The sequence below is a fragment of the Phoxinus phoxinus genome (genome assembly GCF_949152265.1).
Source record: "Phoxinus phoxinus genome assembly, chromosome: 20".
Classification (NCBI taxonomy): domain Eukaryota; kingdom Metazoa; phylum Chordata; class Actinopteri; order Cypriniformes; family Leuciscidae; genus Phoxinus; species Phoxinus phoxinus.
This window is the reverse complement of record NC_136895.1, coordinates 22,400,056-22,418,512: the sequence shown is the minus strand read 5'-3', so window position 1 is coordinate 22,418,512 and position 18,457 is coordinate 22,400,056. Positions and strand designations below refer to the sequence as shown.

General features: G+C 35.3%; 2 protein-coding genes across 6 annotated transcripts in view; both read left to right on the top strand.

Moving 5' to 3' along the window:
* The window catches only part of LOC306988933 (NACHT, LRR and PYD domains-containing protein 12-like), a 92,309-nt gene that overhangs the window by 61,980 nt on the left and 11,872 nt on the right, over window positions 1-18,457 (top strand). For all 5 annotated transcript variants that reach the window (XM_079594155.1, XM_079594156.1, XM_079594153.1 and 2 more), the window contains one exon: window positions 17,314-17,487. In XM_079594155.1, coding sequence (XP_079450281.1) covers window positions 17,314-17,487 — 174 coding nt within the window. The remainder of the gene's footprint in view (window positions 1-17,313; window positions 17,488-18,457) is intronic.
* LOC306988943 (NLR family CARD domain-containing protein 3-like) lies at window positions 993-13,396 on the top strand (the record flags this gene model as incomplete). The annotated part of the gene is made up of 8 exons (XM_079594173.1): window positions 993-1,806; window positions 2,168-2,235; window positions 9,687-9,815; window positions 10,247-10,351; window positions 10,636-10,743; window positions 10,938-11,022; window positions 11,273-11,468; window positions 11,562-13,396. Exons 3-8 carry the CDS (start codon window positions 9,757-9,759, stop codon window positions 13,394-13,396), a joined length of 2,388 nt encoding a protein of 795 aa, XP_079450299.1. The 5' UTR covers window positions 993-1,806; window positions 2,168-2,235; window positions 9,687-9,756.

The following is an 18,457-nucleotide window of genomic DNA, read 5'->3' as shown; positions in this document are numbered from 1 at the left end:
CAAATGATACAAACTGTTATGTGTCTAAATTGTTAAATCATTGTTTCTTACATAAACTATTTCTTTTATATATATATTTTTTTTTAATACCATAATTTCAGTTTATATTTCTATACATTATATACAGTACAGCTTAAAAACAAGATATTTTTTTTGTTTTGGTTTGGAAGATTCACTAGCCATATGTAGACTTGAAGCTTAAAATGTCATACGAGCGATTTTGAGAAGAACTGTTAAATAAACATGTTATTCTGGCCAATATACAGACAAGTGTTAAATAACCCATTCTCATTTCACTGTAAGTAATCATTGTCAAATCAAAGTCAGTGTGTTGTTATTAACATGCACAAACTAAGCGAGCTATTGTCAAATGATGGAGAAAAAAATTAAGAAAAAAATGGGAATAACCACACTACCAGGGTTAGACTTTTTTTAAGTAAAGTCTTTTTCCTCTTTATAGAGAAGCATGTTGTGTTTAAAATGGGCAACCAAATTGAATACAAATATGATTTAACTTTTATATATAGCCTAACTTTATTTATGTGCTTTTTATCTTTATTTTTATAGGAAAATGTGCAGAGGGATGAGACTGGGGTTTGATTCAGGACAGCTTTGGACACATGTCCGGTGTGCACATTTGATTTCATCATAAACACAAAAAGTCAAACTCGTATAATTATAGTGTTTATTGATTTAGGATGTAATGCTGCATCAGTCTTCTAATACAATGTAAAATTGATCAGCAGTTTGAATTCATCACATGTGAAGTGTATTTATGACCATCAGTCAGGCAAAGTAATGATGGAACCAACAAACTGTTGGATGGGAAGATTATAATTTGTTTTCTAAATAGTTTGTAGTATGGTATATTTTATTACTTATAGTATTTATTAGTTCGCCTTAAACAGGATTTTGAACTATGTGTAGTAGATAGAATAGTCACGCTCCAGCAGGTGGCGGTAAACACCCGCCAGTAAAACCCAAGAAGAAGACGAAAACGAAAGTAACTAGGGAAAACGGAGATACCAAGAGAAAGCGTTGGATTTGATTAATGTGTGTCCCGTCATTTAGCACCGACCAAGTTTAATATTTTCGGTCATTTATTTATATTTCATCCACAAGTGTGATGGGAAGTCCGTTTTTTCCCCGCGAACCGGATCTTTCGGACAGTTCATTTCAATGTCCGGTTCTTTTCCGTGAACCAGTTCTTTTACGTCCTCACGTAAATGACGTCAATTGTATTAACACGGCAGATAAAACACATTCTAAGAAATAAAGTAATTTGTAATCATAACTTAAGTTAAATACAACAATTAATAGTCCCTCTGAAAAAAATCTCACCACCTCGAATCGGTTCTCATGTCGAACGTGTCCGAAAGGAAAAAGTTCGTTCGATATTTAGCCTACACGCATGCTCAGTAGCTGCTCGTGCTCATCAGTTCTCTCACCACAGCATGTCTCAGTTCACTGAATTGTTTGTTGGATTTACTGGAATAAAATATAGGCTACTCCGGAATATTGATTTATTTCGAGTCGGACAGTCAGGCATGTTCGAAAGTGAGTAACTTTAGTAACTTGGGGATCAGCGCTTACTCAAGACGCGAAATGTTGAACGATTCAGTGTAGGCTAGCCTACTGGTTCACTAAAAAGAACCGGTTCAAAAGAACGATTCGTTCACGAACCGGATATTACTCCACACCTGCAAGAGATTTGGAGAATGTGTTGGTGACGCGCGCTGACAGGCCACACATTAGTGTTTTATATAGGCTACTTATAAAATGACTTTTTAGTGGACAAGACTGCAAGTAAGTTTTGATACTTTCTCGATTACAATTAATTGGGGGAGTAAAATATGGATTTCATACTTTATGTAAGTGTGAAGTTACAGATTTATAGGCCTAAGTTCATGAATGTGAAAGTGAAAATTACTGACAAGTTATTGAAAAAAATATGTTTCTGTAGGTTTTTCTACATTTTAACTTCGTTTATGCTGTTGTTTTTGTTATGCGAAATCGAAAAATATTTTTAAATTTACACTTAGACAGATAATGAGTGTGTGTGTGTGTGTGTGTGTGTGTGTGTGTGTGTGTCAAAGAACGTAATAAAAATGTGTTATTAAAATGTAAATATTTAAGACCATGTCTTTAACACACTCTGTCTTTAAAGGGGGCATACATTCAGTGTCAGTGAAGAGTGACTCGTCAAAAGATGGTGGCAAACCAAACTTACCAAAGGTATTTCATGTGTTTTTTTGGTCACACGCTGTGTTAGAAAGTGTATCAATGAATTATTAGCATAAAACTATATAGTTCAAATTTTTACCAGCGTTTGTCTTTGCTAAAAAATATTTACTGTAGATATTAGTAATATTTTCCCTGGAAATGCAGTAGGCTATTTTGATTTATTTTATTGGCTAACATGCTGATATGTTTTTCAATATGCTGTTTTTGTTATGCGAAATCGAAAATATTTTAAACCAGACATATACAGTTAGTGTAACGTTCTTTTTTTTTTTTTTGTCAAATATCTTAAAATTAAATATTTAAGTTCACATTGCAGTTATGATAGTGTATATATTAGCTATTCTGTATGACAATTATAAATCAGATTGCTTTTACTCAATCAGTTGTTTTATAGGATTGAATCCGTATATCATTAGTTTTTTTTATTTAATATCGTAAGTAAAAAAGGATAAAATGCCTCCTTTTTCGTTTTTTTTTTCTTCTTTCATCCAAAAAATGAAAAACATGAATTTAGCTTTTATTTAATTTTTTGTTCAGAGGTAGAAAAATGAATAAAGAGTTTTGTGTTGTCCAAATACCCAATATAAGGGTTCTTCCTAGAACAACAAAAACATCTAGAGACATTCAAAGTGTAAAAATTTAGCAGGAATTCTAGGCTGATTTGGCTGTTGCTACTGGAATGGTGGGTCCATTAAAACTCATTCAGTCATCACCAGTTACTTTTCACAGTTTATTTGACTTGACATGTAGGAGTAGACATTTCTCAGATGGCAGTGATGGTAATTGTTGGTTTCTAAAACTCATAAACAAAACCATTAATAAAATACAAACACAATTGCAAATCTTAAATCATACTGTACATCTGAAATCAGCTTTAGAAATTAAATGAATATAATGTCAAAGAGAAACTAAACATAACTAGAATTCAACATATAATATTATATATAAATGTATAATGACACATAATGCTTTAAACTAAACAAACAATCAAAAGGGAACTTACATGGTCAACAATTCCACACAGACCTTGTCTGAATGACAGTTTCTTGGGCCCTGTCCCAAATGGCGCACTTGATGTGGACTTTCGGTCTCGTGGACTTAAATTGCGCGTGCTCGCTGAGTCTACGAGTCCGTAGGCCGTCCCATTCATCACTTTAACGCTCTGAAGTGTGCTCAGCAGCGCCCCCTTTGTACCCTTGAAGCGGTCTTCCGCGAAGCCCGCATAGATGCAGGCTTCACGCACTTTAACTACCCAGGAATCCTTGCGAATTTGCGAAAGGCCAATCAGACAACGAATGGGAGGAGCTTTCGCTCACGTTAACATGGATGAGAAGAAAATATTTAAGTGTAAATATCATTATGGTTTTTATGACCTATGTGTACATTTTACCAGTTATTACCTACAGTTTATACAAACATTATGGTCATCAACCAGTGGTTGATATCTCAAACATAAATATAAATATATATTTATATTTTATAAACATAAATAGCTTGCTGAATAATAGGCTACGATCGCATTACGATTCATTAAATAAATAGAACCGAATGTCAGGGCTTTACTGAGTCATATATAAATGTAGAAATATAATATTTAAACAACAACCGGACAGTCTTCCTATTTCCGGCATGACGATCGAGTCTGTCCCAAAAATACCTCTCAATGCGCCCTCGTGGACTCGCGCCAAGGGCCCTTTAGGTCTGCACTACATGACGTCAGCAAAGTGTGGACTCTGAGGAAGTCCACAAGTCCGGAGTGTGCCATTTGGGACAGGGCCTTGGTGCAAACAAGTGGAGACTGAAGCATAATTAGTAAGGGACCACAGGTGATCTTATTAAGACTCATTCAGCCAATCAGATCACAGCAGGATTTTCTACACAAAGAGTCAACAAATTACTTGTAGTAAGTACTTGAGTACTTAAGGCATTTGAATATTGTGAGTGGGAACGAAACGCCCCATTCCTCTGATTGGTCAGTGAAGATCAAACCGTGCCATCATCAGTTGTTCCTCAGTTTTTAGTGAACCAACTCTTCCTCAGTTTTTAGTGAACCAACTCTCAGTGGTGGCTGGTCAACAGAGGGCGCTAGGGCCAGACACACAAAACTATAATAATAATTAATATTATAATAAATGATATAAATTGATATTACGTTCAGCTCTGGGGCGACAGAGAAATCGCACACAGAAGGCGGGTTTATGTAGAAGTTTAGCCAATTGCTGTGAACACTTAAAGATAATGACATAAAATGTAACCAATCAGCGTCCTCAAATCTTGAAATGGGCAATGTTCTCTATATCGAGCCACTGCTGAAGTCAGGACTAGTCTGAATGGGTTGAATAAAGAAAAAGTTTCTCACCAGTAAAGTTTTGATGGATGACAAATGTAATCATGTAATCACTGAGCAAGAAATTTTGTGTCTAATAGCCGTCAAAACACAGCGCAGACGTCTAGGCTAAAACACGGCTAAATTTGGGCTGTCAGTGAAAATCTAATAGACGTCTAACCATAGCCCAAGAATAAGACGTCTAACCACAGCCCAAGAATAAGACGTCTAACTATAGCCCAAGAATAGACTAGTCATCAATTAGGCGGCTATTAAACGACTACATGTACATGTAATAGACAACAAAATGATGCTAAATGATTCTTTTCACTCAAATATAACGGGTTCTCAAATGACAATCCATCCAAACAAGTTAAATATAAAGGTTTTATTTAGAAAAAGAACATTAACAACTTAGACAACTTACAAAAATATCAAAACATAAAAATTTTATTAAAAAATATTACAAATATTTAACAAATATTAAAAATACAATAAAATGATAAATAAAAAAATGAACAACAACTTAAGATAATAAAATATAAAACTCTGTTGCTGCTGGGAAGTTGGTCATCACGGCATCTGGCAAATAAGAAAAAAAGTAATTTGCACAAGAAAAGCATTGTTGACAGTTTAACCTCAAGTGTGCATGTACATTACATTCACCTGTTTTGTGTGTGTGTGTGTGTGTGTGTGTGTGTGTGTGTGTGTGTGTGTGTGTATGTTTAGGTTTTAATGCATATCGGAGCTATTTGCATTATTGATATACTGCCGGATACTTTTTATAATTGCTAATTTTATAAAGCCAATCATACGTTGGCCGAGAGAGCTCAACGCACTGCAACTGAAGAAAACACATGCAAATAGAAAAACACCTGCAAATTAAGAAAACATCTTCATCAGTTTCACAACACATGTGTGCTCCAAATACTCACAACACAACCAAATACAGAAGCGCGCTGCAAAAGTTCACAACACAAACAAATACAGAAAAGCGCTGCAAATAGAACAGAACACAACGGAAATGTTTCCGGGGAACACAATAAGTGACGGACCCGGCTGGTACGTGCTTGGTTCTTACTGCTTATAACTGTCTACTTTTTATTTTATTGTATTTTATTTTATTTTTTTGCAAAACATACAGAGATGACACGTTTATGACATACAACTTTGTATACAATATACAAAATGTATTTACAATATGTTCTATGTTATAAGAATACTAATCAGATAAGAACAATGAGCTGAAGACTAAAATAAATAAAAAAATAAAATAAAAGATAGAGAAAAAGAACACGAGGGAAAGATATTAATCTATACATCAGTTACATTGTACACATTTTGTCATGTTACGTTAAAATAAGTTTCATAAGAAATGTTAGAATGCAGGGTCCAAATATGAGATACTCACACACAGATATAACGCATATTTTAAAAACTGTGTTGTATAAAATCTATATTTATTTGCATCAGTTATGTTAACAGCAAAAAAACTATATTTCTGGTAAGAACAGCTATTCAGCTGACGGACACCGCGCTGCGTTGTCATGGGAACACCCAGGTGAAAATAATGAGGAAATTACATTGTCTTTCGTTGCTCCCTTCATCAAGTCCGTTCCCAAGCGGCTACATAACGGCACACAAGTGCCCTGCTCCCTCCAAAAAGTCCCCACTTCAAGGGCTCTGCTGTCTGCCCTTCTAAGGGTGTAGGGCATAGGGATGCTCACGAGCAATAAGCACGTACCAGCCGGGTCCGTCACTTATTGGGTTCCCCGGAAACATTTCCGTTGTGTTCTGTTCTATTTGCAGCGCTTTTCTGTATTTGTTTGTGTTGTGAACTTTTGCAGCGCGTTTCTGTATTTGTTTGTGTTGTGAACTTTTGCAGCGCGTTTCTGTATTTGGTTGTGTTGTGAGTATTTGGAGCACACGTGTGTTGTGAAACTGATGAAGATGTTTTCTTAATTTGCGGGTGTTTTTTTTCTATTTGCATGTGTTTTCTTCAGTTGCAGCGCGTTGAGCTCTCTCGGCCACCGTACAATCATTTGTATTTTTATGCAGTATTATAAAATAAATTTGAAAGTTTTAAACTTGAATGAATTTTGAATGAAACTTCATCTTATTGTGCTTGTACAATGACAAATATTATTCTACTCTATTAGCTTATGCTCTCTTTATGTAATGTAAGGTTGGAAATAATCCAAGATTATTTAAAAGCAACAAAGACACTTGCTTTTCTCTCAGACATTTCCAGCACAGCAGTGCTAAGACTGATGTGGGCCTATAGGCCAAAGCTTTTGGACAATGGGGGAAATTGTGATGGTCTGATTGGTCAGTTTGAATATCTCACACCTAGGTGTTAGTCACATGGTCGGGGGGAAATGACAAAACAGTATTGTAAGTGTTCTTCTGGCTCTTTTCTGGGGATGCTGAGCTGGTCTTGAGAGAGTCTCTCTCTCGCTCTCTCTCTCTCTCTCTCTCTCTCTCTCTCTCTCTCTCTCTCTCTCTCTCTCTCTCTCTCTCTCTCTCGTAACATTTTACATTTATGCTGGGTACAAATGGTTTAAATTCTCATTACATCCATGTTGTAACTATTTTAAGTGTAAACATAACCTTATTGCACATTGAACCTTTTTTAATTCATGGAGTCCGATTAAAACGAGATAATTGCATATGAGAACATGTGTCTTATTTAACCAAAATTCCTTTGAGACGCTGGAAAGAATTGAACACGCGCGTCCTTTACTGGCTATTTGGAGACCGGAAGTTGGGCCGAATAGCCGGCTTTTACAGTAACAAGCCATTGTTCAGACAAATTCAATATTATAGTTCAAATCAATGATGGACTTTGTCAAAGATGAGAGGCTGCAACACGATCTCATGAAAGTGCGTATCTATACCACCAATGTTATTTCTCGTACCATTTATACGCCAAAAATGTTTTTTTTGCGTGCATATGCTGCACACTGAAAACCCTTGGGTAGGATTAGGGGTGGGGAGTGCATGCGTCTTACACGGCATAAAGTGCGAATCATATGCACGCAAACTATTTTTGCCGTATAAATGGCACGAGAAAAAACATTCGTCGTATAGCTTGGCACTTTCGTGAGTTCGGGCTGCAAGTGAGGAAATTCTATTTTCATATCATAATGATCTAAAGAAAAGAGAAAAATATATTTCTGGCTTTCACTTTATAATAGGTTGCACATTTCATGTTTACACCTTCGGATTCAGATAATTCGAGTTTAAGGCCACGTAAACATGGGGTTATACTTGCATGTACCACGATACAATGTCACGCTAAATGTCACGATGTTTTTAGCGATATTTAGCGATGTTACCCGCTAAAATGTCACGATTCCAACAACACATGGTAACAAATAATTTAGCTAAAAAATGAGCACATGTCAAAACGAAAACACAGATACTTACAAGACAAAAGTAGGAATGTATTTTTCCTGTTCTCTTCGACCGACAGCTGGATGCAATGCTCTGGCTCGTTTACAATTTTTCAAAATGGTGGAAATGTTTATCGCGGGATCGTGAGAACGGTTATCTCTACTAACTATCAAGTCTTGTGTTGCCAGTAGTCATGTCTCAGTTTGGCTGTTGCCATCTAGCGGTTGAGAAATGTAATTGCATTTTAATTTAATTTAAAATAAAAGACAGTCAAATAATATCGTATATTTTTTTTATGAATGTGTGACAGCAAACATGAAGCTGCGTGGGCGAAAAACATGTAAACAATTTTAAGACTATTTTGGCTATACTAACCGCTGGTCTAAATCAGGGCTATAGCCAAGCCGTTAAACGTAGACACTGATCGCCTCGATTTCGCCGGGTGGGCTAAAAGCAGACTGCACATAGCCTGTCCAATTCAGAGCTAAATGTCATGAAATGACACTGGCACCTTGTAGATATTATTACCAATGCGAACATGATGGGATATCATGTTAAACTCGAATTATCTGAATCCAAAGGTGTAAACATGAAGCACGTGCAACCTATTATAAAGTGTTATTTTCTTTAGATCATTATGATATGAAAATAGCATTTCCTCACTAAAGCTCTCATCTTTGACAAAGTCCATCATTGATTTGAACTATAATATTGAATTTGTCGGAACAATGGCTTGTTGCATACAGAGAGAGCATAAGCTAATAGAGTAGAATAATATTTGTCATTGTTCAAGCACAATAAGATGAAGTTTCATTCAAAATGCCTTCATTCATTCATTCAAGTTTGAAACTTTCACATTCATTTTATAATACAGCATAAAAATACAAATGTTTGGCTATATAAAATTAGCCAATATAAAATGGCCAACTTCCCAGCAGCAACAGAGTTTTATATTTTATTATCTTAAGTTATTGATGTTTCTTTTTCTTTCTTTTTTATATTGTATTTTTAATATTTGATTTGGTCATTTTTATGTTTTGATCTTTTTGTAAGTTGTTAATGTTCTTTTTCTAAATAAAACCTTTATATTTAATTTGTTTGGATGGACTGTCATTTATGAAAACCGGTTATATTTGAGCCGCCTTCAGGTCGCCATATTCAAAATGTTTTATATTTAATTTGTATTCTACTGTTTAATAATTCTTAATGGATCTGTATCTGTATGCTGTAAGGTTAAAGGATTAGTTCACTTTCACACAAAAAAGTGCTGATAATTTACTCACCCCGATGAACGAAAAAGCAAGCTGAATTCTTGTTTTCTTTTTTTATTGAAAAAGGAGCCATTTAAAACAAATTCTACTTTCAATATTAAATAAAAAACCACTGAACGAATGATACACGTATTGAGGAGAGCATTTGAAAATGATTAAATATATTGTGAACTTGAAATAATGATCAAATGACAAAAGAATCAACAATTAATAAAACATTAAATATGATTGTAAAATTATACTAAACTGCAATAGAGAATGTAACAAACAGGGTTTATTTTTACCACTCAATGTTTTTAACAGTGTAAATTTCTATTCACTAATGCATTTAGAGCCATGACTCACTTTATGTTATAGTGTTTGTTGTTGTTGCTAACTTAACATTCTTCATTATTTTCTTGAATAACTGCCATGTTATTAATCTCAGGAACATATATTGTCATCTCCAGGTCAAACTGAACGACTGATTGTTTCCACAAACCAGTGCTGATCTGTTTTCAATGGCAGTTTAGCTGCAGTATGTCAGAGGAGCGAGGGAAGGACTCTCTCTCTAAGATGAGTCTCTCAGAGAAACTGAGGTAAGACTGCGTCTGTTTTCACACAATCATTTTAAACTACTGAAGTTGTAGATTCTTTCTGAAGAACAGAGCATTGTTTTATATTTGCAAATGCTTTGCAGAACTTCAGAACTTCCTAATAAAAAACATTTTGTGGCCAGTAGATGATAAACATTTAAAATCTGAAAAGGAAAATAAATATTTGGTCTAAATCAAATGTACAGTCTCTTCTTCAGCAGTAGTGTTATATTCAGTACTAAAATATTGTTATTTTATTTTTGATTTTTATCATTAATTTTTAAAATTAAAATGTGTCTATAAATTATAAGTTATGATTGTGCAAATGCCTCATCACTATTCCGTCTGTGAAGAGAATAGAGAGAGTTTGTGGCGTTATCAAACACAGATGAACTTCTGTAATGAAATAGTTTCTTCTCTCTTTGTGTCATTAGTGAAAGATCAGGCTCACATGTGTCCAGCTCTGTGTCTGTGAAGAGTGACCGTTCAAATGATGGTGACCAACCGAACTTCACTGAGAAAAATACATCCATCAAAAGGTATTTTTATATGTTTTACATTATTGAGTTATAATTTATCTACGATGGTCTATGGGATAGGCAACTCCGGTCCTGGAGGGCCACTGTCCTGCAGTGTTTAGCTCCAACCCTAATTAAACACACCTGACCAAGGCAATCAATGTTTTCAGGATTACTAGATAGATACAGGCAGGTGAGTTGTTATCACGGCAGAATACAATAAATACAATGTCCACCCTCTTCAAATTATACTGAAGTATCTCCTGTAATGAAGTGTTTTTTTTCTCTGTTCTTTGTGTTATTAGTGAAAGATCAGGCTCACATGTGTCCAGCTCTGTGTCTGTGAAGAGTGACCGTTCAAATGATGGTGACCAACCAAACTTCAGTGAGGAAACGCCATCATCTACCAAAAGGTATTTCATTTGTTTCTTATTTTTGGTCACAGATGGTGTTAGAAGGTGTATTGATGAATAATTATCATAAATCTGTATAGTTCAAATATTTACCAGAGTCTTTTTTTTTTTTTTTTTGCTAAAATATTTACTGGAGCTTTTGGTCATATTTTTCCTGGAAAAGCAGTCTTTTGATATATTTTATTTGCTAACAGGCCTCAATATGAAACATTAGATTCAGATTTCCAGACTCACAAGAAACACAATAATTTCACAGACGATCTACTGGGGATCTTCCAGGTAAGAAAACTTTCAAAAAATGTCATAAGTATTTAATAATTATAACAAACAAATTGATTATTTATCATGTTTTCCAGCAAAAGTAGAAATTTAATTTCTAATTGTTTTAGACAATTTACTCTTCATTTTAAGTACTCATAAAATAAGAATGAAAATGATCAAAAAAAAAATATTTATTCAATTTTTTTTGTATTTATACGATTTGATTATTCTTTTTTTTTTTTGCTTTTTTTTTTTGCTTTGTTTTTAGAATCTTGAGAACAAAATAATCACTTATTTGAAAAATGAGCTGGAAAAGTTTAAGAAAATATTACAAAAAGAAGACATAGGATGCTTAGTGAAGGACTTTAATGAGAACAGATGCAGTATTAAAGAAGCAGCTCTTGATCTCACACTACACTACCTGAGAGAGATGAAGCAAGATGAAGCTGCTGATACTCTAGAAGGTTAGAGACTCATGACCATCTGTCAGATTATCAATTATAAATGTAGGAGAGAAAATTAAAACTATAACTATCTGTATTTGTTCCTGTGTTTAGATGAGCTGATCTTCATTCATCAGCTAAAATGTGGCCTAAAGAAGAAGTATCAATGTGTGTTTGAAGGAATTGCAAAGCACGGTGACTCCACACTTCTGAATAACATCTACACAGATCTCTATATCACTCAGGGTTGTAGTGAACAGGTCAATACTGAACATGAGGTCAGACAGATTGAAGTTGCTTCCAGGCGCCCTGATTCACAAGAGATACCAGTTCAATGCACACATTTGTTTGAAGCTCCTGAACAAGACAAGGAGATCAGAACTGTACTGACAAAAGGAGTTGCTGGCATCGGGAAATCCGTCTCTGTGCAAAAGTTTGTTCTGGATTGGGCCGAAGGAAAAGAAAATCAAGATATCAGCTTCATATTTCCTCTTCCATTCAGAGAGATGAACTTAAAGGAGAAAGAAAAGCAAAGTTTGTTGGATCTTATAACTCAATTTTTCCCAGAGACAAAAGGACTGAACCTTACAAGAAGGAATCAATTCAAAGTCCTGTTCATCCTTGATGGATTGGATGAATGTCGCCTTCCTCTAAACTTTGATGGTAATGAGACGTGGCGTGATGTATCGTCACCAGCCTCTCTGGATGTTCTCCTGACAAACCTCATTAAGGGAAATCTGTTTCCTTCTGCTCTCATCTGGATCACCACCAGACCAGCAGCTGCCAGTAAGATTCCTCCTGAATGTATCGACCGGCTGACAGAGATACGAGGATTCAATGATGCACAAAAGGAAGAGTATTTCAAAAGAAGATTCAAGAATAAAAATCTGGCCAGTGAAATATTTGATCATGTTAAACAATCAAAGAGTCTCTTTATCATGTGCCACATCCCAGTCTTCTGCTGGATTTCTGTCACTGTTCTCCAGAACATATTTGAAGAGAAAAGAAGTAATGATGTAAAAAACAATCAGTCTGATGAAGTCTCTAAAACACTGCAGGAATCAAATACTGAAGACACTCCCAAGACTCTGACACAAATGTACACACACTTTCTCCGCTTTCAGATCCAGCAGAGCAGACGAAAGTATGATGGAGAATACACACCAGATGTTTCCTGGGATAAAGACGCCATCCTTTCACTGGGAAGACTGGCATTTCAAGAGCTGGAAAGAAACAACCTGATCTTCTATGAGACAGACCTGGAAGACTGTGGTATTGATGTCTCTAAAGCATCAGTGTATTCAGGCATGTGTACCCAGATCTTTAAGGAGGAAAGAGGGATCACTGTTGGTACCACATACTGCTTTGTTCACTTGAGCATTCAAGAGTTTATTGCAGGCCTTTATGCACATCTGTTTAAAGACACCAACAAAAAAAGTGTGTTTGTTCAAGAGTCTACAGAACAGGAAAACAAAAATGAAGCCATGATTGATTTGCTCAAGACTGCAGTGGACAAAGCGCTCGAGAGTGAAACTGGACATCTGGACCTTTTCCTTCGCTTCCTCCTCGGTCTGTCACTCCAGTCCAATCGGCGACTCTTACGAGGACTGTTGACACAGCAAGATGGCAATGACCGGAGCAAAAAGGAAATCGTTCAGTACATCAAGCAGAAATTAGAAGATAATCTGTCTCCAGAGAGATCCATCAATCTGTTCCACTGTCTGAATGAACTGAATGATCAAACTCTGGTGAAAGAGATTCAGACCCACTTTAGAGAAGGAAGTCTCTCATCTGCTGATCTTTCACCGGCCCAGTGGTCTGCTGTGGCCTTTGTGTTGTTGACATCAGAGGAGGAGATGGAGGAGTTTGAGCTTCAGAAATTCAAGAAATCAGACGAGTGTCTCTTCAGACTGTTGGAAGTTGTGAAAATCTCCAAAAAAGCTCTGTAAGTAATTTAAAGCAGAGGTCTTCAACCTGGCTCTTGAAGACCCATTGCCCTACACAGTTTATATCCAACCTGCTTAATCTTGTGATTTTCAAGTAATCCTGAAGAGCTTGATTATCTGGTTCAGATGTGTTAATTAAGGTTGGAGCTAAACTCTGCTGGACACTGGGCCTCCAGGAGCCAGGTTGAAGAAATTATTGAAATACTAAAAAGTAATTCAAAAGAAAAAATGAATGTATCATAAACCTCTATAATAAAATTATTAATCATATACCAGATATAAGTATACTGTGATATCTGAAGAACGACAGACAATCGTAACGCAGAACAAATGTATCACAGGCGCACCAGCCAAACTCACTCTCTAGTTCCTCGTCCGGGCTTTCAAACCCTATGAATTAAATATGAATACCGGTGCAAAATAAAACCGCAATTCCACAACAATTATAAAGAGTCTATATTCTACAATACTAATGTTATTTAACCATATTTATTTACAATGAATTTTTATGGTGAACTATAACCATTATTGATTATTAAGATGGTAAAAAATGTGTAAACTAGTTTTAAGCACCTAAGACATTCTGTTTTTCAACAATTGTTTTTGTAGAGAAAGAAAAGCAACATCATTAAAATTTAATTCTGCAAATCATATTGGCATACAGCGTGTCGAGTTTGTATTCTGCTTGCATCTATTTAGTATGCATCATTATCAGGGAGTAAACTGAATTTGATCTCTTAATATCACTGTAGTTAAATATAGCTTTGTTTTTTACGTTGAGGGTTTTACAATGTCATGCCATTTCCATTTTAGTGATTAAAATGCTGCGGCGGCTTCACAAATCTTGTCGTTTATTCTTTTTATCTTTGTTTTTCTTCTTTTGAGAGGTATATAAATATCAAAATATTTGTAGGTAGGAATAGGTGTAAAATTTACAGACGTTTGATGCAGTTCTATGGATGTTTTGCCCTCCATAGAAAGTTGTGACAAACTTTGAATACATATGTCGCCCACATCAAATCATTATTAACTCCCAGATTCTCCACCTCTACAGACTCATTAAGAAAGTTAAATCAAACTAAACTCCTTTTGATTAAAGATGACATTTACTTTATTCAATCATGTTTGTTTGTTTTTATGTAGAATGAGAAAAGCTGTATTGTCAGTGTTGCCCAGCACGCTAGAGTGTATTTATTGTTTGTCTAAAATGACTAAATTGATTTTTTTTAAATATTTGTATATAGAAAATCCATTGTTTGCATAAAATTGTACTTTATTTCTAAATTATTTATTGTAGGTTAAACGATTGTGATTTAACAGACAAAAGCTGTTCACGTCTGGCTAAAGCTCTCGGATCGGATAACAATCTGGAAGAGCTGAATATGAGCAATAATAATCTACAGAGTTCAGGAATAATTCATCTCTGCTCTGGACTGAAGAGTGTAAAGTGTAAACTGGAGATACTGAGGTAAGTTGTGTGACAGCAGACAAAAGGTGTGATTTAGATATACTTTACCAAGTGTGTGTAAATAATAGATTTCAATACCATAAGTTAATTTACATAAATTGTGACGACTAAAAATTAGTTTACCACTATACTATCTACTTTGTTTCAGAAACAAATATGGTTAATTTACATCACCATAATGATCCTAATGAATTCATGAAACCTACAAAATTAGATTTTTGATTTGCTAGTTGTAGATCTGCTCTGCTTGTTCAATATTGTAGAAGCCACGTGAATTATAACATAGAGTGAGTTGATAATGTTAGATTCTAACTCTATTGTGTCTAACACTGGGCATTTTGTTTGTCTTTATATTCAGTGATATAATCTTTACATTCTTTTCTGTAGACTTTCAAACTGCAGTATCACAGAAGAAGGTTTTAAAGCTCTGGCTTCAGCTCTGAGATCAAACCCTTCACACCTGATAGAGCTGGATCTCACAGGAAATGATCCTGGACAATCAGGAGTGAAGGAGCTCGATGATTTACTACAGGATCCAAACTGTCAACTGAAGACACTGAGGTGAGATGTGATGAAATAACACAACATACATTATATGCAGCCAAATTATTTATAGAAATATTATTTCAATAATACAATAAGCTACATATGTTGTTACATCAAAGTTGACTGCATGATTCCAAGACTAAAATCCTGTAAAATTGGATTTTGTCATTACACCAAGTTTAATTGAGAATTTCACTGAATCGTTCTTCATCTTCTCTTCTGCAGGTTTTTGGGTCCTGCTGCAGATGAAGCCTGTCAGTATGTGAGAGGAATTGTGGGTAAACACCCGTTACTCCTGAGAAAGCTGAATCTGAGTAAACATGAACTAGGAGACACTCGAGTGAATCAGATCGCTGCTCTTCTGCAGGATAAACACTGTCAACTCAACACACTGAAGTGAGTATTTCACATGGTTAAAATTTGTATTGTATTACCTTTAATAATAATATTACAGTAGCTGGTAGTGCTATTTCCTCATTTGAATGAGTTAGTGGCGATTGACAGACACACAACCACAGTAAATTGATTTTAATAATTATTTCAGTTTTTGACTGTTGAAGGAAACACATTATATTATTCTGATATATTTTTTATTCAGTTAATATGTAGTGATTTTCAAATGACAAACTACTATCAGACATGACCAGGGGTGTAGTTTGTGGAGGGGATGGGGGAGGTAAACCCCCCAATAACCAAAACAAGCAAGCAATATTTATAGCTTACCATGGTTAATGTAAACCTATAATCGGGCCATTAATTATATACATCGCGCGTTCAGAGATTTTATAAGCACAATGTTCCCATACAAATCAAACGGACCAATTATCTGTGTATTATGACTGAAGTCCGGTTTATTTGACATGAGTGCCGCTCGCGAATCACTGCTACTCTACGAGCGTTCACCAATGCGCTACAAAAGTGTGATAAGATTCGCTCGAGCCGTTCCTATCAAGAAGCTGGTGATAAAATGTGCAACCCATTTGAGTTCTATTGAGAATTTACTGCTTTAAAACACAATGGAGAAAGTCAAACATGATCTAAAACAGCAACATAAACCAAAAAGAGGAGAAAACATCATCCTGCACCAACATAAATTAGAAAGCTTTTAAACCACTCATGACCACTCTTACTAGAATTTATCAAATTCAATAGTATTTATTGTGGTAAATTTTGACTAACTTAGAATTTGGAATTTGCTAAAGATTTATATTATAACTGTGGCATGTGTATAGTTTCTGAATGTGTAGGTTGCTATTTTTTATTGCAAATGCTATAGATAAAAATAGAAAGATAAAAAGTTAACATTGGCCTTATGGTAATGAGGAGACATCAATGATCTTACCTGTGTTTATGTACTTATTGTAATAAATGCTAATAGTTAAACAATTACCAGAACAACCTTTTAGGCCAAGTACAAGTTAGAATCAAGAGTACCTTCTTGAATTATTAACTAAACAATTTGTGTTTTCTGCTAATAATGACAAATATTAGGAAAAACCTGGCTTTCAGATATGCCAAGAGATAACAGGAAATTAACATTTTCAATATAAGAACATTTTAAGTAAAGTTAGTTTGACCTACCATGGCACATTGATTTTAGAAAATTCTGACAAAAAGTATTAGCTTAAATAAAATACATTATTATCCTATGTAAACAAATAATTGTTAACTATTACTTTATTGCAGTTATGTTATCAATGCATGTGTGGATTATACCACAAAAAACTATTTTGCAAAAACAAACAAACAAATAAGTAAATCTCATGAGAGAGCATGCCCCGGGACACCGCTAAACGGTTGACACTTAAACTCCTCCCAATGTTCAAACCAAAACTACGCCCTTGCACAAAAAAATGAGTGGGCCATCATAGATCTGAGTCGCTTTCTTTTCTCTTTCTGTCTTCAGTCTGTGTGGATGCAGTATAACGGAGGAACAGTGTGTCATCCTGACTTCAGCTCTGAAATCAAACCCATCACACCTGAGAAATCTGAACCTCAATGAGAATAAACTAGGAGACTCTGCAGTGAAAAACTTCAGTGATCTACTGATGAACCCAGAATGCAAGCTGGGATATCTAAAGTTGGTAACATTTTACTGTACAGCAGTTACTGTGTTGATTAAAGTTTACGGTTTAGTTTATTTTAAGACAACAAGTAATAGTGTTTATAGCTCTGCACCTTCTGTTACACTTTATTTTAAATGTTTTTTAACTAGTTAGTAATAAATCTTCGTGTACCAGTATATATTAAAAATTTTCTCACAACCTCATTTTCATAGTGTAGCCAAGTCAATAGAGGGCGCTGCTGAGGGTATTTATAGAGGTTGCAGTTTCCCTTTAAATATGCCACTTCCTATGAATGGAATGGTTGCAGTGCCTGAATTGTTTGGCATGGTCGCTGGAAGAACAAGCTCTGTTGATTTGTTGTAGACGTGTGGTCTAAATGTCCTAAATGCTGACCAGGTTTGGCTGGATGAGTGGTGGACACTGAGTTACCATTACAGCAAACTGCACAGAAGTTGCTTTAAAGGCCCTCACGTTGGCTATGTCAAGCTGGAAGAGTGATGGATAGATACTAACAGCTGTTGTACTTCCTGTGGCTTTTGAAATCAGCCAAAAGAGTTCGAGTGGTCCTGCGCAACTGATCACGGTTTTCCCTGCCTTTAGTTTTGTCTTTCAAATAGTTTATGGGTTTGAGATTTATCATACATTTTTCGTTTGTTTGTAGGCCCAGAAACTAATCCGTTGCAATTCTGGTTTATTTTGTGAACTATAGCTGGGTCATTACCTACAGCTCTCAGTATTGTAACTAGGGGGAATATATTCACTTTGAGTCATACAAGTGTGCTGTGGAAAGAGCTTTGGTGTGTATTTGTGCATTAAGTGTGCTGTGTAAGAAATTTTTTATTTATTTTTTGGGGGATTTTGTATTTATTTTTTTTGTGTGTATTTTATTTTTCTTAAAAGTGTTGTTACACTTAAAAGTGTTGTTACCCCCCACCCATAGTTGCTCATACTATCACTGTAACGAGTAAATTGAGCCAGTGAAAT